Consider the following 25,622-nt stretch of genomic DNA (forward strand, 5'->3'; position numbering starts at 1 on the left):
AGAGTTCAGCGCGGCGCCAGCCCTTCCGCCGCGGTCGCCATTGGAGAGTGGCAGGTAAGTGGGTTCCTGCACAGCGGGAATCCGCCGCCATCCGTACTCCCGGGTTCTCTGTGCGGGTTGGAGGGTGGTTGGTTGTGGCAAGCGAGGCGGAAGGGGCCGGGGCGCGGGGTTCTGGACCTCGGCAACCGAATCCGGACTCAACCTCCGCCCCTTTTCCCCGCCGCTGTCTACAGCCATGGCTCTTCGGTATCCTATGGCCGTGGGCCTCAACAAGGGCCACAAGGTAACCAAGAACGTGAGCAAGCCTAGGCACAGCCGCCGCCGCGGGGTAAGTGAGGGGGCCATCGGGGCCCGCGCGGAGGTCATCGGGGGCTTCTTCGAGGGCAGAGGGCACGGCTTGGGCAAAGGCTGTCGGCGTGAAAGAACGCGGATTGGCGCGCGGAACTAAGGGGGGCTTGAATGGAAGGGACAGGGCGGGGGAGTGGGGGTTCCTACTTGGTGTTCGAAGGCGAGCACTCATCTGGGTTTTCCCTGCCCGTGCACTCCACGCCGGGGCACAGGGAGCAACTTGAGGGCGTCCCGGGACAGTGGGTTTGGGGTTCTGACGCATGAGTAGGAGTTCCCTCGTGGAGCTGGCCCGAGGCTGCAGTGTGTGAGGTTGGGGGATTTCAGGTGTGTCAGTGTGTTTGGCTCCTTTATTCAGTGGGCAGCCTCGACTCCAGGTGCGTCCTGCAGGAGTTGCAGAGGTTGGGACTTGGGGAGGATGGGAGCTGCTCCGCGCGCGGTGGTTCACGCCTGTAATCCCAGCACTTCGGGAGGCCGGGGCAGGCGGATCACGAGCTCGGGAGTTTGAGACCAGTCTGACCAACATGGTGTAAACCTCGTTTCTACCAAAAATACAAAAATTACCCGGGCATGCGGGCATGGTGAAGCGCGCGCGCGCGGCGGAGGTTGCAGGGGGCCGAGGCCCACGCCACTGCAGTCCAGCCTGGACGACAGAGTGAGACCCCGTCTCAAAACAGGAAAAGCTCTGAGGGTTCATATCTCGGTTCTCACAGCTACGCAGAGATCTCAGCTCCCTGCAACCTCCGCCTCTGCAGTTCCAGCGATTCTTGTGCCTCAGCCTCCCCAGTAGCTGGAATTACAGGTGCCTGTAACCAGGCCTGGCTTTTTTATTTTTAGTAGATACGAGGTTTCACCATATTGGCCAGGCTGGCCTCAAACTCCTGGCCTTAGTGAACTTCTGCCTCGGCCTCCCCAGAGTGCTGCCACGACTTTCTGGAGTGCAGTGGTGCAATCTCGGCTTGCTGCAGCCTCCACCTTTTGGGTTCAAATGATTCTTGTGCCTCAACCTCCCGAGTAGTCCGGACTACAGGCATGCCCCACCACACCCAGCTTATTTTTGTATTCTTAGTAGCAATGGGGTTTCACCATGTTGGTCAGGCTGGTCTCGAGATCTCCTGACCTCAAGTCACCCGCCTGCCTCGGTTTCCCACAGTGCTGGGATTACAGGTGTCAGGCACTGCACCGAACCACAAACAAGTATTTTAATTAAAAAATTAGCCAGGCATGGTGGCATGCGCCTGTGGTCCCAGCTAAGGAGGCTGAGGCAGGAGGATCACCTGAGCCCTGGAAGTCGAGGCTGCAGTAAGCCTTGACCAGGCAGCACTGCACCCCAGCCTAGGCGATGGGCCGCCACGCCAGGGAACGAGGCCAGGGAAATGGTGATGGCTGAAGAGATTACACTGCTTACCTAGAATGCAGGGGTCCCCCCACCCTAATGGCTGGCTCTTGCCACCCCCACCCCCAGCGTCTGACCAAACACACCAAGTTCGTGCGGGACATGATCCGGGAGGTGTGTGGCTTTGCCCCATACGAGCGGCGTGCCATGGAGTTGCTGAAGGTCTCCAAGGACAAACGGGCCCTCAAGTTCATCAAGAAAAGGGTAGGTGGGCACTGCTGGTGGAGGGACAAGGTGGGAGTTGCAGGTGGGCTGACAGCAACCCTATCCCTGGCAGGTGGGAACACACATCCGGGCCAAGAGGAAGCGGGAGGAGCTGAGCAATGTCCTGGCCGCCATGAGGAAAGCTGCTGCCAAAAAAGACTGAGCTCCCTCCCCTGCTGTGTCCCTGAATAAACAGCTGCACCCAAGCCCTGGCTCTGCTGCGTGTCCTGGGGTAGGGGAGGTCCTGGTGCCCAAGCCCTGGCCCACCCACCCTTCCTGGGGCAACAGGCAAGGAGGCACCATACTGGAAATGACTTTAATGATTAAATACTTTCTATGCCACACTGATTAAACCGACTGGGGGTCCCTGGGATCTGGGCCGCTGGACTGAGCTGCTTGCTCGGTGGCTCTGCTGCCAGGCCCTGCTGCGCTCCCTGAAGGGCTCAGTTCAGTCCCAGATAGGGCCTGACATCTGCCGTCTGCAGTCCTGGGGTGACCGTCACCGCTCCACAGCCAGCACCTCTGCCGCCTCCTCCTCCGGGAAGGCGATGTGGAAGATCTGGCGGTAGTGCTCCACAAAGTGCACCTCCAGGCCCTCGGTGATGAAGCCTGCCAGGTCGCAGAAGTCCTTCTTGTTCTCGGCTGGTAGGACGATGCACGTCACCCCTGCGCGCTTGGCCTGGAGACAGAGTCAGGGTCAGCCCTGCCTGGACCTGGAGGAGCCGCAGGTGTGTGTCCTCCAGGAAAGGAAGGGCTGCGTGGGGACCGGGAACACGGGGGTGGCTCCTGAAAAACACTAGAATCCCAATTTCCCGGGAAACGGGCTCCAAAAGCCCGTGAGCAGAGGCAGGCCAGGTCCCAGGAAGTCTGCCATGCAGGGGGGCAGTCTCGGGCTCTGCATGACCCCCACCCACAGCTTCACCTCCAGGGGCAGGTAGTGTCCCTGGCCTCAGATCTAGGGGGTGTGTGGCTGGTGTCCAGGTAGAGGTGGTCACAGCCACTTGACCATGCCTACCCTCCGGGCAGAATCCCCTCAGAATGACCCCAGCAGGCTTCCTAGACACACAGCATGTTGGTCTGATGACACAGAGGGCTTGGGCTCATGTCCAGCCTCTCCCTAAGCACAGCCTGCCAGCACAGGAGGCAGGAGCCCCGCTCCCCACTCCACCCTACTGGGGAATGTTCTCCACAAGACTCGATGTGGAGACAGCTAGGGTGGCCTGGCTGCAAAGCCCAGGGCTTCCTGACTGCCCGGCTGCCCAGGGCGATGCGGGCCTGTGCGCTCACCGCGATGGTCTTCTCCTTGATGCCGCCAACAGGCAGGATCTTGCCTGTGAGGGAGACCTCGCCAGTCATGGCCAGGTTCTGCCGGACGGGCCTGCCCATGGCCAGGGACAGCAGGGCCGTGACGATGGTGCAGCCTGCACTTGGGCCGTCCTTGGGGGTGGCACCCTGCAGGGGATGTGGGGGGACGTGGGTGGACGTGGGTGAGCAGGTGGCCAGCTGCCCAGACGCTGGGTGGGGGTGGGCAGTGCAGTCACCTCGGGTACGTGCAGGTGGATGTGTGAGGTCACCAGGTACTCGTTGTCAGGGGCGTGCTGCATGAGGAAGGCCCTGGCGAAGGTGTAGGCGATGCGGGCACTCTCCTTCATCACCTCCCCTAGCTGGCCTGTCACCTCCAGGCTGCCGTCCTTTTCACCCTTGGCATCTCTGTCCCGTGGCCGCCTCAGGGATGTCTCCACAAACAACGTGGAGCCTCCTGGAACGGGGCGGGACTGTGAGCACGGGAGGCTTCGGGGCCGGGCCCACTCCACCCCACACCCTGACTGCTCCTGCCCAGCTCGGCACCTTGGCACTCTGGACAGGGGCTGTGCCAACGAAGGCCTCCGTGTTTGCTGTGTGGCAGGTTCCTGGCTCTGTCTGCCCCATAGTGCAGCCCCCTCAGCAGCTGTCAGCCAGAGAACATGCCCACGGCTACAAGGACCCCAGCTGCCCTGCCCAGACACACAAGCGCCTCTCCGGTCCCGCACCCCCCACTGCCCTCTTACCACCTTTCTGGATGAGCTCATGCTGAGGGTCCCATTGTCCCCACCTGTAAGCCTATCAAGGTGTCACCCAAATCCGTAAGGCCCATGGTGTGCTGCCTTTGTGCTCACGGCCTTACACTCTGTCAGCCCTAGAGCCCCCTGGGTTCCCCACACCACCCCCAGCCAGCAGCCCTCCAACTGCACCCCTGCACAAGGTGGGACCTGCTTGGGGTCTCCTTCCACCACCACGCTCACCCATGGCTGTCCAGGCCAGCCCCATGACCACTCCGGGTGGTGTCACGTCGTACATGCGTTCCACAGTGAACATGGGCTTCCCCACAAAGTCCTGCAGGTTCTCGGGTGTCACCTCCACGGACTCGGCCTCGCCGCTGACAATCTTGTAGGCCGACTTCCGCAACACCTGGGTGGGCAAGGCAGCACGATGGGCTCAGGAAGGTGCACTGGGCGGGCAGGTGCCAGGAGGGCAGGGTGGCCACTCACCTTCTCCACCTGCTTCTGCAGGTTGCGGACGCCACTCTCGCGGCAGTACTGCTTGATGAGCAGCGTCAGCACGTCCGACGACAGCTTGGCCTTGCTCTCGTCCAGGCCACATAGGGCGCGTGCCTGGGGCACCAGGTAACGCTGCAGGGGCAGGTGGCTGTCACAGCTGGGTCTGGAGGGACCTTGCCCACCAGCCCAGTCTAGAACCCAGGGACCCAGGAGTCAGTGCCTCTTGCATGGGCCCCAGACCCTGGCCTGGCACAGGTCCCTGATGGCGAAACCAGGACCGAGGACACCTGGCCCTGCCACCCAGCATGTCCAGAGGCACTAGGCCTTTGTGCTGTGTCCTCTGCTTGGATCCACATCCTATGCCCCAGTGGCATCTTAGATGCTACTTCTGCCTGGAAGGCCTCCTGGTTGCCCCCTGGCTGGCCCCATACACCGACCCAGGACCTGTACGGTAGCTGACTGGTTAGGTGGCTGCTGCCCTCAGCACATGAGGGGGACTGGGTCGGTGGGATTGGGGGAGCTCCAAGGTCAACTGCAGACCCACGGAATTCCTGCCACAGTTCTGAGCTCTGGCAGCAGGGGGAGAGCGTCTGTGAGACAAGGACACAGCTATGCATACCACTCTACACCTGCCCCTGGTGCTCTTGAGGGGTCCCCATGCATGCCCCTCCCCTCCTGTCCACACAAAGTACAGGCCTGCCCCTTGGGAAGTCAAGCTGGGATCTGGGCGCAGCTGTGGGCATGGAAGCCCCCGGGGGACACGGGGAGCTGGGAACGGCCAGCACAGGCTGTCAAAGGGCTCCTGGGGGAAAATACACTCCACCCCTTCCCAGAAAGAGCACATCAGAAATACAGGAGCCCTCCACCCCACAGGAATGGACCTCGCACGCTCCTTAGTGAAACCCCTCCTCCTCCAAGTCTCGTTCCGCGTAGGAACCCCAGGTCACACTGCTTCTGGGCTGCCAGAAACCTTCCCTACAGTCTGGGCCTGGGGAGGGGCAGGGTCCTCCCTAGACTCGACACAGACTTGGCTTCTAAGCAGCACAGGTGGGGGCCCTGCCCTGGGGGACCGAGTGTGTATGCACCGACAGCTGACGGCTGTGAGCCACCAATCCCCAGATGGCCTGTGGGACGGTCCTGGGCTCTAAAGCCGGAGTCAGCTCGCGCCAGCCCAGCAGCTGTTCCCAGGTGTCCGCCTCGGCCGCAGGTCCTGCCAGTCTCTGCTGGGCACAGGAGCTCCTAGAGGTACAGGCTCTGGGACGAGCCCTGCTGCAGGGGTGGGGACCTGCCTCTGCAATGGCCAGCTTCTCCTGCCTGCTCTGGTGATGGGACAGTGGGGTGGGGAGGGGTGGGGAAGGGTGGGGAGGGGTGGGGAAGGGTGGGGACCTGCCTCCGCGATGGCCAGCTTCTCCTGGGCCACATAGCCGGAAACGCTGATCACCTCCATGCGGTCCCGCAGTGGCTCAGGGATGGTGTCCGTGACGTTGGCCGTGCAGATGAACAGCACCTGCGGGCGGCAGCAAGGTCCTAGGGGACTGGCCCGTCACCCTCCCCCAGCCCAGACCCCAGGTCGGGCCCCCACCTTGGACAAGTCCACGGGCACGTCCAGGTAGTGGTCCAGGAAGTTGGCGTTCTGCTCGGGGTCCAGCAGCTCCAGCAGCGCCGATGAAGGGTCCCCCTGGTAGCCCCGGCCGATCTTGTCCACCTGGGATGGCAGATGACAAGTGGTGCTGGCCACACCGTGTCCCTCACCAGCCCGCCCAGTGGGAAGACCCCAGCCCTCAGAGCAGCACCCACACCCTGGGCCTTGGACAGGCAGCTTGCTGGGCATGGCTGTGGGCAGGAGACACCCATCCGTGCCAGCATCACGGTGACGGCCCCTGAGGTGACATGGGGATCGTGGGACCCGGAGGGCTCCGGACTTCATCTTGCACCCAGCCTTGCCTGGTCAGGACTGCTGGGGGCTCTGGGTTAGGAGGGCCCAGGGAGAGCGACAGGGCGCCGTCTCCACACGTACCTCGTCGATGAGGATCAGGGGGTTCTCCGTCTTGGTCTTCTTCAGACACTGGATGATCTTCCCGGGCATAGCACCGACGTAGGTCCGCCTGTGGCCAGCAGCAGGGTCAGTCACTCATCAGCCCCGCTCGGCCATGACAACACCATGCACCCTCCAGGGCCATGGGGGTGAGGCCACCTGGACAGCCACAAGATGCAGCCACCGACACCCGCAGGCACACTGGTCACTCGCCAGACTTGCCCTGAGCTCATGAGAACTATTCTGGGGGCACCAAGTCACAGCCAGCCCTCAGTGCCATCCCTCAACTGGCACCTCCTATCCACAGTGAAGGCTAGCCTGAGGTCTCCAACCCACAGAAAGGGGCAGCTGGGGCCAGCAAGGCGTGGGCAGAAGGTCCCCCCCACCCACTGAGGAATGGCAGGCACGCCCAGGCCACGGCCAGCATTGGCTCTCAGGAGGGCTTCCTGCAAGCTCCATGCTCTGCCCCTGAATAGGAGGCCCGGCACTCGGGGGCCAGTGAGGAAGGCTCTGTATGCAGGATGAAGACTCGGAGGCAGGGATGGAGGGGCTCAGATGCCACTGGGATGTGTGTGCCACTTTAAGCATGCAGGGGGCAAGGAGTGTCAAGGAGAGGCCAAAAGCAACGCAAGTGAGGAGGGAGCCATGTGGGGCTCTGGGGGTGTGTTCCAGGCCCAGGACACAGCCGGTGCAAAAGCCCCAAGACAGGACCACGCTTGATGTGCTGCAGAACAGTGGGGGTGGAAGGGAAAGGAGAAGGGGTAGGAGGGTGAGGAGAGGAAGGAGAGGGGAAGTGGAGAGGGGAAGGGGCGGGAGGGAAAGCGGAGGAGGTGAGACAGGTCATGCAAGGTCTACGGGCTGCTGTGTGAGTACCCTGGAGAGCTGTGGGCAGAGAAGGGTTTTGCTGCCGTCAACAGTGATCCATTTCCCTGAAGTCTCCTGTCCTTGTCCTTGTCCTTGGTCAGGAACCCAGAGACGTCAGCACTGACGCCTGCCCAAGCCTGCCCTCCCTGCAGCCCCGATCCCTGGTGACTCCCTCCCAAGGTTGGAGGCAGCTGAGGCTGGTTCAGAACCCGGCAGGTCTCTCCCCTTATAGTCAGTGGCCCCTGCCTGCACCTCTGGCCATCCCCGACCCAGGGCCCAGGAGGCCTCAGGACAACCTCAAACCCCATGCCTAGGAAGGACTGGATGCCCTCCCCATCCTTCCACGTTCACCCAGCTGCTCCTTCCTGCTCAGACCCCACCCCTTCATCCTCCAGGCCCTCACCCATCCTGGGCAATCTAGGACCCCCAAAACTGCACTGGCTCCAGCTCCTCCCACCTCCCAGCTGGTGAGAGCAGCCGCCCCCTGGGGTCTGGACAGGGTGTGGGCCGGCATGCTCTCACCCTCTCAGAGGGCGGGCAGACCCAGGAAGGCCTGGGGCCGGAGCTGGGAATGCTTCTAAAGAAGCCAGAAATGTTCACTTTAAACAGACTCAGCTGAACGCCTTGCAAGATGGGAACAGGTGGCAGACTCAGCAGACGCCTCCTACTCGGCTCTCACTGGGGCTGCAGTTCTGTCTACAGAGGCAGGCGAGGAGGGAAGCCCTAGAAAAGCTGTGACCAGCTGCCCACCCGAAGGGCCAGGTGGGAAGGCGCTGGACAGAGGGCTGTGGCTCCTGCTCTGGGCCTGAGGCCAGCCAGAAGGAGTCAGTACACAGAGGCGCCAAGGTTTCTCTGGGAGCACAGCCTGGTCCTCACTGGAGACTCTCTCCCGACTGCCCACAGGCTTCGGGTGGGGCGGATGCCGCCGCAGCCCACATAGACCAGTGCCTGTATGGCAAACATGGGCCTGCAGCTCTGGCCGGGGCATTGTAGACTGAGCTGGAGGTACCGGCGGGGGGGCGTCTGCTGAGCACTGGCCCGGGTGGAGATTCCGCCAGTGCCATTTGAGCGCCTGGAATCAGCCAGGCCTGAAGTCCGCAGCATGCCTGGACTCTTCAGTTAGGGCAGCGTGAGTGGTACTGCTTGCCCACAACCCAGATTGCTCTAACAGACGCTAATGGTGCCCCAGAGACGCTGGAGCCCGGCAGCACAGCAGCGGCAAGCGCATGGGGACAGCCGCCAGGGCCGGGCCTACCTGTGCCCCTTGATCTCAGCCACGTCTGTCATGCCCCCGACGCTGAAGCGGAAGTACTCTCGGTTCAGGGCGCGGGCGATGGAGCGGGCGATGCTGGTCTTGCCCACGCCAGGGGGCCCATAGAAGCAGAGGATCTTGCCCTGGGTGGAGCCTCGGAGCTGGCTGACGGCGATGAACTCCTGTGGATAGAGGCGGACTCGGTGGGCACATGGGCTGGGCAGCCCAGGACCTGGCCATGACTCTTGCCACCTGCATGCTGCCTTTCAGACACCTAAGGGCTGAGAAGGGACCAGGACTGTCCTGGAGGCTGAGCGGATCAGAGCTGCTACTGGCCATGGGGAGGGGCAGCCTGTGACAACAGCTCCAACAGGACACCTGGGTGCCAGGAGAGTGTGGCAGGTTCCCGGCAGGGCCAGGCCTATTCAGCAGCTCCCCACCTCCTGACGGGTTCCCTTCCCCAGAACCCTGAAACCACAAGTGCTCCCCGCTTTCCACTCCAACCCCAAGAGGCAGGGCACCCCCTCCCCTCCGCCCTATGCCTTGCGCTTCTGTCATTAGTCGCCGACTCACACCTGCTGCTTTCTACGGTCTCAGGAGTGACATTTTAAGAATTGGTTTAAAATAATTTTCACAGGGTCTTGCTCTGTTGCCCAGGCTGGAGTGTAGTGGCACCATCATAGCTCACTGCAGCCTCAACCTCCCAGGCTCAAATAATCCTCCCACCTCAGCCTCCCAAGTAGCTGGGATTATACACATGCACCACCACACCTGGCTAATTTTTAAATTTTTTTGTAGAGACGGGGTCTCTGTCACCCAGGCTGATGTCCAGTGGCATGATCACAGCTCACTGCAGCCTCAACTTCCTGGACTCAAGTGATCCTCCCACCTCAGCCTCCTGAGTAGCTGGGAGCACAGGCAGCCCCACCACACCTGGCCAATCAGGCAGCCCCCAGGAGCAGGGCAGGATGCTCCCTCCCTGCCCGGATCCCCCCACACCATCCTTATCCCCCAGAGGCCCCCATCAGCACCCCCAGGCCTACCAATTCCCCAGGAGGCTCCTCTGATTCTCAACCCACAGCACAGGGAGCCCCACCACCCACAGCAGTCCAGATGCCGGCCTCACCAGGATGCGTTTCTTGACATCCTCCATGCCATAGTGGTCTTCCTCCAGCACCGCCTGGGCCCGTGCCAGGTCCAGGTTCTCGTCACTGTACTTGCCCCAAGGGATGGATGTGAGCCAATCTAAGTAGTTTCGGGTGACGCTGCCACAGGACAGACGAGAGATGGCTGAGCGGCGCTCAGGAGCCACCCGCCCCTCTGCTGTACTTGGCCAGGGCTTGAAACCACATGTGGGGCCGAGCGTGGTGGTTCTCGCCTGTAATCGCAGCTCTTTGTGAGGCCCAGGCAGGAGGATTGCTTGAGCCCGAGTTAAAGACCAGCCTGGGCAACTCGGTGAGACCCCCATCTCTCTAAACCGTACAAACTGCCCCATCTGAAGTACCAGGTGTATGGAGACGGCTGGAAGGCCACTGTTGCCCCGTCAGGAGCAGACAGCACTGGCTTCTGCTTGGGGCTGAGTGAGCAGGACCACAGAGGGGACAATGCCTGACCCAGGGCAGGTGGGGAAATGGAGGCCAGGTCCCCTGCTGGGAGAGTGAGGCTGCAGGAAGGGACAGCAATTCCATACTGGCCCCTGAGCTGGGAGCCGAGCAGCCACTGTGGACCAGGAACAAGTCAGGAAGGGCTGTGGGGGCATCAGGCGGGACTGGAGAAGAGGAGGGCGGCTTCCGAGGAAGGCCAGGTGGCCCCATGAGCAGGCACTGCCAGGGCGTACTACCACCAGACTGGCATACGAGACGCATCGGGACAGGCCAACTGGGCCACACGGATGCTGAAGGTGACTTCAGGGACACACAGAGTCCCTGAGGAAGCGATGCAGGTAGGCAGAGAAGTTCTGGATGGGGGAGGCAGCCGGTGGCCCACTGCAGGCATCTCGGTGAGATATGGACACTAAGGACCTGTCCTGTGTGGCTCCCCAGGACCCAAGGACAGAACCCACATTATAGACTCGCTCAGTTCCTGGGGGAAGGAGCTATTTGCTTCTGCAGGGCAAGGCCCGGCCTGAGCAGGTATTTCCACCAGGCCTGAGCGGGGCTGAACTGCTCAATGGGAGACACAAGGACCCCAAAACATTGACATCCTCCTCCCCATGAGGCAGCAGCCCAGGCCCCTCACACAGCAGAAGGGAACTGCCGATGGAACTCAGTGAAGGTCCCCGAGATGGGAGAGTATCCTGGGTGACCCGGGGGCCCAGGGTCCTCACGAGAGGCAGCGGGAGGTCAGAGACAGACTGGAAGACTGTGCTGTGGCTGTGGGGGAGGAGGAAGGGGCCCTGAGCCAAGGGATGCAGGTGTCTCCAGAGGCTGGGAAAGGCGGAGCCTCTGGGAGGGATGCACCGGCCCACAGCTGGATCTCAGGGCTCTACCTCGTGTAAGGCGCTCAGCTACGGCCCTGTTGGAGCAGCAGCAGGAGCTCACACGCCACACACAGAAGTTGGGGTGTGCTGGGATGAGAGCCACAGCCTTCGCGGGCAACCAGCACCTCGAAGAGCCCTTGGGAAAGAGACTCTGGCAACCCCCTGACATTTGAAGCCGACTTGGGGTCCTGGCCCAGCAGCCAGGAGGAAAACTCATGCCTTCCCTGTAAGCACTGTCCTAGGGCCTGCCTGCCCAGCCTGCCCCAGGGATGTCTCCTGCCTAGAGGCTGCCTGGTGTGGCACCTGGTCCTGGGCTAAGGACACAGCATGCTGTCGTGAGAAGCGGCTGGGGGGTTCTGGCCTGGCTGGACGAGGGCACAACTGAAATGACCTCAGAGGTACCCGAATCCCTGGAACCTGGGCAGCCACCATGACTCACAGCATGCTTGAGACAGTGGCCCCGGGAAGGTCAGCGCTCCAGGAAGGCATGGTCACTTCCTGGCGGACTCCCAAAGGGGAGCAGAAGCAGAAGACAGCCTTGCAAAGACAGTCATGGGGACTCCCGGTCCTGCTGAGAAGCCCTGGCTCAGGCTCAGTGCAGCGGCTCATGCCTGTAATCCCAGCACACTGGGAGGCAATGCGGGCACATGACTTGAGGTCACAACTTCGAGACCAACTGGCCAACGTGGTGAAACCCCGTCTCTACTAAAAATACAAAAAATTAGGCGGGAGTGGTGGTGGGTGCCTGTAATCCCAGCTACTCAAGGGGCTGGGCAGGAGAATTGCTTGAACCCGGGAGGTGCAGGTTGCCGTGGGCCTAGATTGTGCCACTGCACTCCAGCCCGGACGACTGAGCAAGACTGTCTCAAAAAAAAATAAGTAAATAAAAATAAGGCAGGAGGAGCTTAGAGCCAGGAGTCCCTGGGTTCAAATCCCCAGCACCACCTAGCAGCTGGGAGGCGCTGGACACCAACTTGGTAGCCCTGAGCCTGGATTTCCTTGTAAAATGGAGGTGGCGATGATGTGTTCATGCTCCCCAGGCGCCTCCTGGCCCACCACCAAGCACCTGCCACACAGAAGGTGCCACAGGGCTCTCCCGCCAGGTCCCCTGGCCTGCTCAAGATGGGGGCTGAGGAGGGGTTGCCCTTAGGGCGGGGCTGCCCGGCCTGGCGCTCACTTGAACTCCGAGGAGTGGTTGTCCAGCAGGCCCAGCTTGCTGAGCTCCTCGTCCACCACGTCCATCACGTGCTTGGGGACCACAAGCTCCTTCAGCCGCTCCCGGAACTTCTCCTCGATGGCGTCCTTGTCGTCCTTCTCCAGGCCCAGCTCCTTCTTGATGATCTTCAGCTGCTCCTGCAGCAGGTACTTCCGGTGGGTTTGCTTGATCTTCTCCTCCACCTGTGGGCCGAGGCACCGTCAGGCCTGGGCCCGGAAAGGCGAGGGCGTGCAGCCCGGGACGAATGGGGACCCTCTGCTCCCCCAGGACTCACAGAAAAGAAATGAAACCCAGGACACAAAGCCTTTGGTTTTTTTAGATAGGATTTCCTTTGTTGCCCAAGCTGGAGTGCAATGCTGCCATCATAGCGTCAACCTCCCGGGCTCCAGCGACCCTCTTGCCTCAGCCTCCCAAGTAACTGGGACCACAGGCACCGGCCACCACACCTGGTTCTAATTTTTAAAATTTTGTAGAGACGGGGCTGGGCATGATGGCTCACGCCCGTAATCCCAGCACTTTGGGAGGCTGAGGCAGGTGGATCACTTGAGCCCAGGAGTTCCAGACCAGCCTGGCCAACATGGTGAAACCCTGTCTCTACTAAAAACACAAAAGTCGGCTGGGTGTGATGGTCACTGGCCTATAATCCCAGCTACTCGGGAGGCTGAGGTGGGAGGATCGCCTGTGCCCCAGAGCTGGAGGCTGTAGTGAGCTGAGATCGCACCACCGCACCTCCAGCCTGGGCGGCAGACCGAGACCCTGTCTCAAAGTCAAACATTCCAAGAAATGCCACGACCGTGAAGTGACTGACCATCAGACAGACTGTGCTCTGCTGAAATCAGGATGGGGAGCCTCAATGACTGGGTCTTAACAAACAGCATCTTCACTTCTCCCAGGCTGGTTCCCAATTTCCAACACTGGCCCCAAGATCACCAAGGCAGAGGAATTCCTCCCTCGAAGGAAGGTGGTCGTGACACTGCTCCATGCTGCGCTCGTCACACTGGGACCAGCTTTAAGCTCCTCCGTTCAACGTGGAGAGTTTCATGGCCCAGAATGATAGAGCAGCTGATGGCATGAAGCCCTCAAAACCCAGACAGGCCTTCTCAGCTTGCCCTGGTTGATGCCACTTGTCCCTCCATGCGCTCCAGATCCTGCCTGGCCCCTAAGAGTGGCCGTGTCCCAGCCCGGGGCTCACCTCCCGCCCCAGGCGCTGCTGCAGCTTGCTCAGTTCAAATTCCTTCTTCAGCAGGGACAGGGCTTTGTACAGCCGCTTGGGAATCTGCCGAGACAGGGAGGACCAAAAGGATGAGCAGAGGGCGGCGCCTGTGCTCACAGGGCCGGGGTGGGGAGAAGGTGCGCCCTGAGATGCTGCCTGCGTGCCTGGCCACGCCGCACCAGCAGAGCTGTGCATGCCCCCCACCCGCAAATCCCGTGCTGGAAACGCATCCTACGGACACCTCCGAAAGCCCTTGAGCTGCCTGCATGGGGACACTCTCAGAGTGCTGCTCCCAACAGCAAAAGACTGGTGACCCCGAGTACTCGGCCCAGAGGATCCCACCGAACGTGCGGTGGTGACTCCCAACCAAACGCTCTGAAGCCGCCGAAAGGCAGTGGCCTGATGGATGTGGACCAAGGCACACCGCTGACCGCAAACCATCTAACACAGCCAGGGACACGCAGTGGAGGGGTGAGGGCAGCCAGACATGGGGTAGCCGAGGAGGAATGGGGGCCACCCAGCATGGGGAGGACTCAGTGGAGGGGTGGAGCAGCCAGGCACAGCCAGGGCACAGTGGAGGTGGGGGCAGCCAGGTGTGGATGGGGCACAGTGGAGGGGTGGAGCAGCCAGGCACAGCCAGGGCACAGTGGAGGTGGGGGGCACTCACATTGGTCTCCTCCAGGACGTCCTGCAGCTCATGGGACTCAGCCCCGGTGAGTGCGGCACCCATGTCACTCAGGTAGATGGGGTTGTCAACCACCCGCTGGCCAGCCTGCATCATCTGCAGCACAGACTCCCTGGGGGACAGAGGGAGCTGCCTTGCTGGCCAGGGCCTCGAACTCTGCTGCACTGCAACCCCCGACTGGGATCGGTCCTCACGGTCCTTGTCCCCCATAGCTGTGGGCAGGGCCTAGGGGTGCCTGCTGGGAGCTAAGTCTGCTGCTTGGTCCCCAGAGTTCAGGGCCCACCCATCCTGGGCTGGAAACGCATGTGGCATCCCCACAGGAGCCATGCAGTGACCTCACCTCAGCAGTCTGCTCCCCTCTCCCCCAGCTGATGCCAGCCACAGCTTCTGGTCTCAGAGGAAGGGGACGAGGAACCTGGCCTGCTGAGGCCCCCAGGCCTCCCACCTGCCCCTTGCCCCAGGGGAAACAGGCTCCTCCATCGCTGCCACTCCTTGGGCCATGAATCCCTGCCCCATGCTAGCTTTCCTCCCAGGAGGACGCTGAGGAAGCCCTCTGCCCCCCAGCTGCAGAAAGAGCAGCAGAGATGCCCCCGCCTGGCCAGCTCCCTGCACGGAGGCCCACCTGTAGAGAGGGTTCAAGGCGATGATGTCCCGGATGGTCTTCACGATCTCTGCAGTCAGGGCCTGCCAAGTAGGGGGACAGGGTCACTGGGGCCCAACACTGCCCTAGCAGGAGGTCGGGGGGGGGGGGGTGGGAGGCGTGGCCCTGGGAGCCCTGCCCACCTGCTGCTCCAGCAACTCCCCACCCACCTGGCCTGGTCACAGATGGTCTTGGAGACCGAGGAGTGCACCCCAAACTCACCAGTCCCAGGGACACAGGACCAAGAGAATAAAAACTAAAACCAAATCCCATCTCCTTAGTCCTCCGAGCCTTGTCCTTAGGACAAGCTGTTTTGGAGGAACAAAACACACAGTTTTCTTTCCTTTGTTATTTTTTAAGAAATAGAGTCCTGCTCTGTCACCCAGGCTGGAGAACAGTGATGTGCTCATGTCTCACTGCAGCCTTGAATTCTTGGGCTCAAGCGATCCTCCCCTGCCATTTTCGGGAGCAGCTGGGACCACAGGCATAAGCAACCTCGCCTGCCTACAACCAAGTTTTAATCACGTGGCCTCAGCTGGGCATGGTGGCTCAACACCTGTAACACCAGCACTTTGGGAGGCCGAGGCGGGAGGATCACTTAAGGCCAGGAGGTTGAGACCAGCCTGGCCAACATGGTGAAACCCCATCTCTGCTAAAAATACAGAAAAAAATTAGCTGGGCACGGTGGTGGGTGCCTGTAATCCCAGCCACTGAGGAGGCTGAGGCAGGAGAATGGCTTGAACCCGGGAGGCAGAGGTTGCAGTGAGCCAAGATCGTGCCACTGCACCCCAGCCTGAGTGACAGGGCAAGACTCTGTGTCTCCAAAAAAACAAAATATCACCTGGTCTCTAGCCTTTGGCTTTGCCCCTGGACTGTCTGAGCTGACCCTGGTGGAACACACCAGAAGAGGCCTGCTGGAGGTCCAGGCCACTTGCCCCTCAGGGGTCTAGCTAATTCCAATCACATGTGTAAGTCAAGTCACAGTTTTCTCCCGCTGATTCTCACAGGGAACTCGAGCCCTGCACTGCCTGGGACAGTATAGCCACTGTGGCTGGCTCAATTTTTTAACTGTAATTTTTAGCTAGAGGGTCTCACTCTGTTGCCGAGGCTGGAGTGCAGTGATGTGACCACAGCCCACTGCAGCCTCAACTTCCTGGGCTGGAGTGACCCTCGCACAGACTGGACCACAGCTGTGTGCCACCACGCTTAGCTGATTTTATTTTTTTTTGTAGACACAAGGGTTTCAATAATGCCCTGACTGGTCTTGAATTCCTGGGCTCAAATGATCCCCCTTTCCAGCCCTCCAAAAGTGCTGGGACGACAGGCATGAGCCACTGCACCAACCACTGAAATGTTCCATTCTGTTCCCTGGTCACAGCAGCTACATGTGCTCAACACTCGCAGGTGGCCAGGCGTGGCTCACGCCTGTAATCCCAGCATTTCGGGAGGCTGAGGAGGGCAGATCACCTGAGGTCAGGAGTTTGAGACTAGCCCGGCCAACATGGTGAAATCCCATCTCTACTAAAAATGCAAAAATTAGCTGAGCATGGTGGCATGTGGCTGTAATCCCAGCTACTTGGGAGGCTGAGGCACAAGAATCACCTGAACCTCAAAGATGGAGGTTGCCACGAGCTAAGATTGTGTCACTGCACTCCATCCTGGGTGACAGAGCCAGACTCTGTCTTTAAAAAGAAAAAAGGCCGGGCGTGGTGGCTCACGCCTGCAAGCCAAGCACCTTGGAGGCCAAGGCGGGAGAACCACCTGAGGTCGGGAGCTCAAGACCAGCCTGACCAACATGGTGAAACCCCATCTTTAAAAAACAAAAAAAAAAAGTTCACATGGGCGAGCAAGATAAAAGTGCTGACCTCAAGCAGCCACGTGTGCCTGTGGACAGGACTGTTCACCCCTCCCAGTGCCCATTGCACACATCACCAGTTGCTCACAGCACTTTCTCCCCAGGCTCTGCAGCAGCCTGGGGGGAGGCCAATGATAGCAGGTGCACAGGGAAGGAGCTGACACGCATCAGGGCTTTGGTTGGCTGTGCCGATCACTCCTACAACGGGAGGGCAGGTGGCAATGCCAGGAGCCTGCCCATCTCGGAAGCTGACTACTTGTGCCACCAGGCAGGCAGGATGGTCTAGGCTGGGAATCGCGGTGGCCAAAAGGCTGTTTCCTGTCCCACAGCCACAGGTCCCAGCTTCCCCTCCCCGACCTCCCGGGCCTGGTGTGAAGGAGCTGGGGCTGGAAGGTGTTTTGTTAACTGCTGGAGGCTTCGGCACAGGGAACACAGGCTGGGGCTGGGGCTGGGGCTGGACCTGGGTTCCAACCCTGCCTCCTTCCTGAGCAGCTACAGGCCAAAGTGAATTTCCTGTGCCTTTCCCATCCCAGTGTCTTCCAAACACCTCTGGGAGGAAAAGCACCCTCTTTGTTCCATTAGAATTGAGTTCCAGACACGCCAGACCCTTCCTGAGGGGCTCCAGGTGGGAGACAACTCTTCGCAGAGAGGCCTTGGTACAGCTCAAGGGAGCTGCCCCATGTGACACATGGACTCACTTTCACCTCCTCCGTGACCTGGAAGTCCTCGTGGACGACATTCTCCACCTCCACCATGAGCACCTCGCCCGGGAGATCGGTGGCGGGCTCCATCGCCAGCTCAGCCGGGTGTCTGGCGCCCAGCTCGTCCTCCGCCTCCTTCCTGCTCCGCTTCGACTTCCTGCGGGGCTTGTGCTTGTTCTCTGCCTCTGGCTCCTCAGGTTCCACCTCCAGCTGTCTGCTGATATGAACCCTGATGTGGGAGCAAGGCTGGCGTGAAGCCGCTGAGGCTGGGAGCCGCCCTGGCCACAGCTGTCCCCGGTGGCACAGGTGGTCCAAGGGTCCCGCTGAGCCCAGGCCCCTAGAGCCACAGAGTGGCCGCAGGGTCCCCAGGATGCAGACTGAGCCGCTTTTTCGGGGCCTCCCAAGCAGCGTCCTCTCAGCCTCTAAGGCTCCATCCAGCCAGATTCAGGCATCCGCTTCATCCCACACCAATGCCTCTCTGTCCCCACCCTAAGTAATGTGGATATACAGTGACAAGCCCCAGGACCTCGTGTCCCAAACAGTGGCAGCCTGGCCAAGCACAGGCCGGTCTCCAAGACTCTGCCTTCCCTGCTCTGTACCCTGCACTCACCTCACAGTGGCTCCTTCCTGTCGTTCAGGTCTCAATTTGAAGGACACCATTGCAAAGACTGTTCCCGAGCACTTCACGGGGATGTCCACCCACCTCCACCTCTCATGCTGTCTGCATCTCTCCCCAGAGCACCCAGCACCACCTGAACTTAGGGTCTGGCTCTGCTGCCCAGGCTGAAGTGCATTGGTGCGATCATAGCTCACTGCAGCCTCGACCTCCTAGGCTCAAGCAATCCTCCTGCCCCAGCCTCCCAAGCTGGGACTACAGGCACATACCATCACGTCTAATTTTTATTCTTTTTTTGTAGAAACAGGGTCTTGCTGTGTTCCCCAGGCTGGTCTTAAACTCTTAGACTCAAGCGATCCTCCCACCTCAGCCTCCTGGGTAGCTGGAGCCACAGGCATGAGCCACCACATCCAGCCAATTTTTCTATTTTTTTTTTTTTTGTAGATATGGGATCTCACTATGTTGCCCCGGCTGGACTCAAACTCCTGGGCTCAAGCAATCAATTGCCTTGACATCTCAAAGTGCTACTGCACCCCTTTCTAAGACAGGAGGGGTCCACAGGTGACATGTCTCACTCCTGCCCCCAGCTCTGGCCTCAGTGCTATTGAGAAGGGTGCAGGGCAGATGGACAGGGCAGGCTGAGGCTGAGGCCTGGGCACTCCAGCTGCTCTTCCTGCCGGCCTCCTGCGTGCTACCCTGCCCACCCCCTCCAACGCTGCACCAGCCACCCACCTTCTATGTCCCATGACGATCATGCGCAGCTTGTCCCCAAGGTCCTGCATTTCATGAATCTGCGCAAATGTCCCCGTGTGGTAGATTTCATCCAGGTTCTCCACCACATCTGACTCACTGCTGTGGGAGATAAGCAGAGTCTCATGGAACACGGGGCTGCAGGCTCAGCAGGACGTCCCTAGCTGAGAGGGAGGAGGGAGAGAAAAGAAATGCCCCTACCAAGTGCTACTGAAACCTACAAGTGGCCTCCTGGGCTCCTGCAGGAGCTCCAGAGCCTAGAGGAGCTTCTGCCTGGTCAGGGCTGCCCCCAGTGGTCACAGCACTGGGTGGGTGGCTCCTTGCTAAGTCAGCCATGAGGATGGGTCTAGACGGGACTCTGTTTCTCTTCTATGCCCCATCACAGAGCCCGCTTGGAATGCGTGCATGGAACTCATTTCTTTGAGACAGAGTTTCGCTCTTGTTGCCCAGAGGAGTGCAATGGTGGGATCTTGGCTCACTACACCCTCCACCTCCCAGGTTCAAGAGATTCTCCTGCCTCAGCTTCCCGAGTAGCTGGGATTACAGGCGCCTGCCACCACACCTGGCTATTTTTTTTGTATTTTCAGTAGAGATGGGGATTCGCCATGTTGGCCAGGCTGGTCAAACTCCTGACCTCAGCTGACCCACCCGCCTCAGCCTCCCAAAGTGCTTGGGTTACAGGCGTGAGCCACTGCACCCGGCCCACAGAACTCATTTCTACATGGAGCCACAATGTCCGACTGGCTAGCTCAGCGTTCGGGCAGCCTCATGGTGCATTTCATTTCTAAGGTCCCTGAAGTTAATTTCCCCGTCTGAACAATACGGGAGGTTTAGCGCTAAAGCTGAGTGCTCCGCCCAGGCTGAGGAGGTAGCCTGCCTGGCCTTTGCTCTGGAGGTCTTCCCTAGTTCCCTTTGGGTCAAAGGTACAAAGTTCAGGGCAGGACCTGGGAGCTGGACTCTAGGGCAACCTCAACAAGAGAAGGAAAAATCCCACTTACTTGTCATCTCTCTTGAGAAAGACGCCGACGTAAGGCTGGGCGAGACGGACTTTCCTTCTCAGCAGCTCCACCAACTTCTTGTTTTTAACCTAGCATGACAATGACTGCAAGTGAAATGCAGGGTAGGGTTTTTTGCTTGAGACAGAGTCTCATTCTGTTGCTCAGGATGGAGTGCTGTGGCGTGATCTCAGGTCACTGCAACCTCCACCCACACTGGATTCAAGGAATTCTGCCTCAGCCTCCCAAGTATCTGGGATTACAGGCATGTACCACCACACCAGGCTAATTTTTGTATTTTCAGTAGAGATGGGGTTTTCGCCTTGTTGGCCAGGCTGGTCTCAAACTCCTGACCTCAGGTGATTCTCACACCTCAGCCTCCCAAAGTGCTGGGATTATAGGTGTGAGCCACTGTGCCCGCCCAGGGTAGCTTTCCTAGCTGACATTTTTGGACAGCAGCTCTTATGTTGTTTAGATTATTCTCTGGGGACGTGCTAAGCAGATCCAGGATACTAATCAGCACAGTCTGGGAACCCGTAAACAAACAAATAAACAGGGCTGGGGGCCAGGGCTGCAGTGCTCAGTAGTGAGGTGGAACTGACAAGCTGCATTTCTAAGTGGTTCTCCTGCTTCCAAAAGTAAATTCAAAGTAGATGAACAGCCAGAACCAAGAAACTGACTGAATATCTGGTTTCAAAAGGGATTTCCAGGACAAAGTGGCTTGGTTTGAAAATCAAAACCATTCTGCCTTTAGTAATAACAGAATAAACAGAAATAATTCAAATGGGGCCTACCCCAGAGGTTGATAACTTCCTCCAACTTTTTTTTTTTTTTTGAGGCTGAGTTTCGCTTTTGTTGCCCAGGCTGGAGTGCAATGGCAGATTCTCAGCTCACTGCAACCTCAGCCTCCTGGGTTCAAACAATTCTCCTGTCTCGGCCTCCCAAGTAGCTGGGATTACAGGCATGTCCCACCACGTCCAGCTAATTTTTTGTATTTTTAGTAGAGATGGGGTTTCACCACGTTGGTCTGGATGGTCTGGATCTCTTGACCTCATGATCCACCCGCCTCAGCCTACCAAAGTGCTGGGATTACAGGCATGAGCCACCGCACACAGCCCCAACTTTTTTTTAGAAACAGTTTCACTCTGCCACCCAGGTTGGAGTGCAGTGGTACAATCTCAGCTAACTGCAACCTCCACTTCCCGGGTTCAAGAGATTCTCCTGCCTCAGCCTCACTTGTAGCTGGGATTACAAGCACATGCCACCACATCTGCTAACTTTTGTATTATCAGTAGAGACAGAGTTTTGCCATGTTGGCCGCCAGGCTGGTGGTCTTGAACTCCTGCCCACCTTGGCCTCCCAAAGTGCTGGGATTACAAGCGTCAGCCACTGCTCCCGGGCCCTCCAAGTTTCACGGAAAACTCCTCCATCACATCCTGTGCTGTTCATTTATGATCAAGACCCCCCCAGATCTCCAGCACATTCTTGATGGCAAGACAATGGCAGGCTCAGGGCTACTGATGTCTTCTAAAAGCATTTGAAGGAGCAAGGAGCTCACCTTATTTCTTTCAAGCCGTTGTTCATTCCCAGGACAGACCCTGATTAAAGGTCATGGCTTGCCAGGTACGGTGGCTCACAGTTGCAATCCTAGCGCTTTGGGAGGCTGAGGCAGGACGATCGCTTGAGCTCAGGAGTCTGAGACCAGCCTGGGTAACATGGCAAGACCCCATCTCTATTTTCTTTTTGAAAATTTCTATCTTTATCATATAATAAATACATCTACACACACATACAAAGGTAATGACCCTCAAACTTTTGTAGGCACCAGGATGACACAAAGAATTCTTAAAAGCTCACTGCTGGCTGGGCATGGTGGCTCACACCTGTAATCCCAGCACATTGGGAGGCTGAGGTGGGGGGATCACGCCGAGGTGTGAGGTTGGGAGTTCAAGACCAGCCTGACCAACATGGGGAAAACCCTTCCCTACTAAAAATACAAAAAGTAGCTGGGCATGGTGGCCCATGCCTGTATTCCCAGCTACTCAAGAGGCTGAGGCAGGAGAATTGCCTGAACCTGGGAGGCGGAGGTTGCGGTGAGCCGAGATCACATCTTTGCACTCCAGCCTGAGCAACAAGAATGCAACTTGATGGGGGGGGAGGGAAACAAAAAAAAAAAGCAGCAGCTCCCTGCTGGGCCCCACTCTTGGAGTTTCTGATTCCCTTCTAGGGTGCGCCCAAAAATCTGCATTTCAAACAAAACAGCATCACAGGACGCTATTGCTGCTGGTCAACCCCCCACTTTGAAAGCCAGTGTTTTGATTCATTCCCTAATAGGGGCTCTTTACCTGTGGTCCAGAAATTCCTGACACTATAGATGCTTTTTTTTTTCCGGGAAGAAAGTCGCTAACACCTGACAGGAGGGAATGTGACCCACCACAAATTAAGAGCCACTGTTCTATACTCAGAGGTCGCCGAGGAGAGAAGCTTCTGGAGCAAGTTGGCCACAGTCAAGCACAAACTACAGAGTAAATCAAGCTTTGCTAACAATTCCAGAAACATTTATTGGGTCCCAAAGAAGATGCCCCCCAATTCCTTGTCTGCCAACAGCTGACAGCTGCATCCTTGGCACCTGCCTCCTGGCGCTGGCACGATCCATTTTTGTGACTTACAACGCATCATTAACCAGAAATACAATGAGAACCACCTGCCAGTCTCCCAAATACCATCTGCAGCCACTCATTTAATGCCCTGGGCTAGCTCCACGTGGGCAGACTCAACTCCCAGAATCATCTCCGCTCAGGTGCTGGGAGCCAGAGACAGAGCTGAGGGGACTAGGCCTGATGACACCATCCTGGGCCCAGAAACCTGAGAGGGTAAAGAGAACTGCTAGGGGTGAAGTCAAGGATAGGAAAAAGGCATCGGGACAGGGTCCTGAAATGTCAGAAGTGCACCAAAGAGGAAGCAGCATCACGTTATTACTGAGGCTGGGCCTCACTTTGCTGCCCAGGCTGGAGTGCAGTGGTGACACCGTGGCTCACTGCAGCCTTGATCCCCCAGTTTCAAGTAATCCTCCTGCCTCAGCCTTCCGAGGAGCTGGGATGACAGGTTCACTCCACTGTGCCCAGCCTTTTATTTCTGGTAGAAACAGGATCTCATTCCGTGGACCAGGCTGGTCTCAAATTATCCTCCCACCTCAGCTTCCCAAAGTGCTGGGATTTACACCTGTGAGACACAGTGGCCAGCCCACGTGGCCTCATTTAACTCCCACAACAACTAATAAGGCACTAATACATCCATGTTATCGATGAGAAGATGGAAGCCAAAGGAGTAACTAGCTGAAGGTTACGGAGAGGACCCACAGAATCTTGCTCTGGGGCCTGCCACTACTTCACAAGGAAAGTCCTTGGGGCCAGGCAAGATGGCTCATACCTGCAATTTCAGCACTTTGGGAGGCTGAGGCGGGTTGATTACTTGTGGTCAGGAGTTCGGGACCAGCCTGGGCAACATGATGAAACCCTGTCTCTTCTAAAAATAGAAAAATTAGCCGGGCATGGAGGTGGGTGCCTGTAATACCAGCTATTCGGGGGGCTGAGACAGAGGAATCACTTGAACCTGGGAGGTGGAGGTTGCACGGAGCTGAGATAGCGGTGCTGCTCTCCAGTCTAGTGACTGAGTGCAACTCTGTATCAAAAAAAAAAAGGAAACAGGAAAGGCCTTGGAAGGGTCGCTCAGACAGACAAACTAGCAGTGTGGGAGAGCTCCCTCTGTCCCTCTGGCTGTTTTCCCCCTGAAACGGCTTTTCCCTTCCCCAACAGATCCCTGAGATTTGTTTAGCAGAGGCTGACTCACTGTATGACCTTGCTCTGATAGTTAACAGATAACCTTCCCATAGATCCCAGTTTCCACATCGGTATTTTTTTTTTTTTTTTTTTTTTTTGAGGGAAGGGGAACTGGGGGAGAAGGTATTTGGGGCCTCCCTCCTCTAAAAGCTCAAGTTCCTTACACTCACTGCTTTCTATTACATCATCCCGCTCCCTCCCCACCCCCAAGGCTCTTACTCTGAAATGATGCAATTTCTACCACGGAAAGGTAAGTTTCTTAGGCCGGGGACTGTATGACTTGTTCACTACAGTATTCTCAGCACGTGTTACGTGGTGGAAGGTCAAGAACACTCTGAACGAATAACGTCCTCTTCCCACCCTCCTAAGCCTCCAGTTCCATCCATGCTCTATTATCTCCCGTAATAATTACTGCCTTCTAATACTACATAGTTGCTAATCATCTTTATTGCCTATCTCATCCTGCCAGAATGTAAGCTCCAAGGCAGATTACTTTTTAAGAGACAGGGTCTCGCCATGTTGACAAACTAGACTCCAGGGTTCAAGCAATCCTCCCGCCTCGGCCGCCGGAGTAGCTGGGACTACAGCGCGCGCCACCAAGCCCAGCTTCAAAGGCAGAAATTTTTGTCTTCCTTGTTCACTACCATATCCCCAGCACCTAGAACAGTCTCTGGCAAATAAGCAGTCAAGAAGTATTTAAGAATGAATTCTGATCCCATTGGGGCTCGTAACCGGACGGCACAGCGCCTGGGGAGAGGAAGCGTTACAAAACTTGTGTGCCAAGTAAGCAGAAAACTAACGGCGCTGTAACACCACTCTGGTCTCTCCGGATCCCGGATTTCTATGACCGGGACTCTAAGCGGACAATCCTAGGCTCACTGGGTTCAACTCCTGTCATCTAACGGATCCTAAGAGATCCGAAAGGAAGAGGACTTTAGCTCAAGGTCCCCAAGCTAGTGGTGAGCAGACAGGATTCTAACTGCAGCCTCTGAGAAACTCATGTCTGAAAAAGCTGCGAAACACGAGGGCGCGAAAGTGATCCCACGCTTCAGCCCGCTGCTTGCAGAGGTGTGAAAGCTGAGACCCAGGCGGGGACTCCCATTACCTCAATAATCTTGATAAAGCGCGGGAACACCGGGTTGCGGGTGATGGCGATGAGCGGCAGGTGCGGGAACACATCGGGAATCGTCATGGGCGTCAGCGCCGTAATGACCGGGCCTTCCCCGCCGCCCGCGCTGCCCCCGGTGCCCCCGGCTGCTTCCTCCGCGCCGCCCTCCGAGGCGTCGTCTCCCCCAGAGAAAGCGCCTCCGCCGCGGCTGTTCGCTTCCCAAAGTCCCCGCCACTGGCCCCCAATTGCCGGGCCTCGGCCCCACAGGGTCCAAGGAGGAGAGGCGTCGCAAGCCCGCCTGCCTCGGAGCAACCACGCTCCAGCTGCCGTGGGGACCCGCCCCCCGGCGGCGGCCAATATCGGCCGCCGCAGCGCCCAGCACCGCGCAGCGCCCCACAATCGCACGTAGCCTGTGCCCGCCGCCATAACACGGCCATACTGGCGGCGCCCACAACTCACGTCATTTCCGCTCGCCAAGTAACGCACGTGACGCCCGGCGCATGCCTCGGTACTTGATGGGGGCGTGGCCCGAAGTAGCCACTTCAGGGGGCGGGACCTACGCGGAGGAAGGGAGCGGAGTTCGACCGTCAGCATCTCCTCTGCCTCTTCCGGTTTTCCATCTTAGGCTCCCAAGGCCCTTTACGGTCACGTGGAAGGTTGTGGGCACGCGCCAGCACCCATATAGAAAATTGTTGATGCTGCAAACGCAGCGTTTAGGAACTCGTGAACAGCCAGTGCACATGCTTATATGCGCGGACGACATGCCCATGCTCGGGCTCTGGGGCTTCTAGTGGTTGAAGGATTTGGGATTCCCTGGAGACGGTATGCTTGCTCAGACTACAGTGGCCACGGGTGGCTCTGTGCGCATGCCCAGGCTCTGAGCGCGCGTTGG

General features: G+C 58.5%; 3 protein-coding genes across 5 annotated transcripts in view; 2 read left to right on the forward strand and 1 right to left on the reverse strand.

Moving 5' to 3' along the window:
• The first annotated feature begins 22 nt into the window (after nt 1-22).
• On the forward strand, nt 23-2,151 carry RPL36 (ribosomal protein L36). The gene is made up of 4 exons (XM_002761657.7): nt 23-54; nt 234-328; nt 1,811-1,945; nt 2,019-2,151. The coding sequence occupies exons 2-4, from the start codon at nt 236-238 to the stop codon at nt 2,106-2,108; spliced, it is 318 nt and encodes a 105-aa protein (XP_002761703.2). The 5' UTR covers nt 23-54; nt 234-235; the 3' UTR covers nt 2,109-2,151.
• A 96-nt stretch (nt 2,152-2,247) lies between these two features.
• LONP1 (lon peptidase 1, mitochondrial) lies at nt 2,248-25,170 on the reverse strand. Its single transcript, XM_035284013.3, is given in 20 exon segments — nt 2,248-2,624; nt 3,233-3,397; nt 3,487-3,704; nt 4,228-4,393; nt 4,474-4,614; nt 5,873-5,989; nt 6,065-6,187; nt 6,500-6,587; nt 8,637-8,815; nt 9,760-9,898; nt 12,290-12,510; nt 13,521-13,604; nt 14,209-14,338; nt 14,849-14,910; nt 17,420-17,651; nt 18,771-18,890; nt 19,787-19,875; nt 24,728-24,991; nt 24,993-25,079; nt 25,081-25,170. Coding segments are annotated over 20 exon segments (2,892 nt in total). The 5' UTR covers nt 25,168-25,170; the 3' UTR covers nt 2,248-2,444.
• A 104-nt stretch (nt 25,171-25,274) lies between these two features.
• The window catches only part of CATSPERD (catsper channel auxiliary subunit delta), a 56,993-nt gene continuing 56,645 nt past the window's right edge, over nt 25,275-25,622 (forward strand). For 2 of the 3 annotated variants that reach the window (XM_078360271.1, XM_078360274.1), the window contains exon 1: nt 25,334-25,552. Coding sequence is in view for 1 of the 3 variants with exons in the window: in XM_078360263.1 (XP_078216389.1) it covers nt 25,479-25,552 (74 nt within the window). In the remaining 2 variants the exon portion in view is untranslated. Of the gene's footprint in view, nt 25,553-25,622 lie in introns of all 3 variants that reach the window. The other variant, XM_078360263.1, reaches the window with a different exon arrangement.

Source organism: Callithrix jacchus, chromosome 22 (assembly GCF_049354715.1).
Source record: "Callithrix jacchus isolate 240 chromosome 22, calJac240_pri, whole genome shotgun sequence".
In the NCBI taxonomy this organism is placed as follows: domain Eukaryota; kingdom Metazoa; phylum Chordata; class Mammalia; order Primates; family Cebidae; genus Callithrix; species Callithrix jacchus.

Excerpts from the sequence above, each read along its gene's own strand:
- RPL36 (XM_002761657.7), top strand. The coding sequence starts at position 236 with ATGGCTCTTCGGTATCCTATGGCCGTGGGCCTCAACAAGGGCCACAAG. Across the intron at positions 329-1,810 it reads GGCACAGCCGCCGCCGCGGG|CGTCTGACCAAACACACCAA; the intron begins GTAAGTGAGGGG and ends CCCCACCCCCAG. Across the intron at positions 1,946-2,018 it reads TCAAGTTCATCAAGAAAAGG|GTGGGAACACACATCCGGGC; the intron begins GTAGGTGGGCAC and ends TATCCCTGGCAG.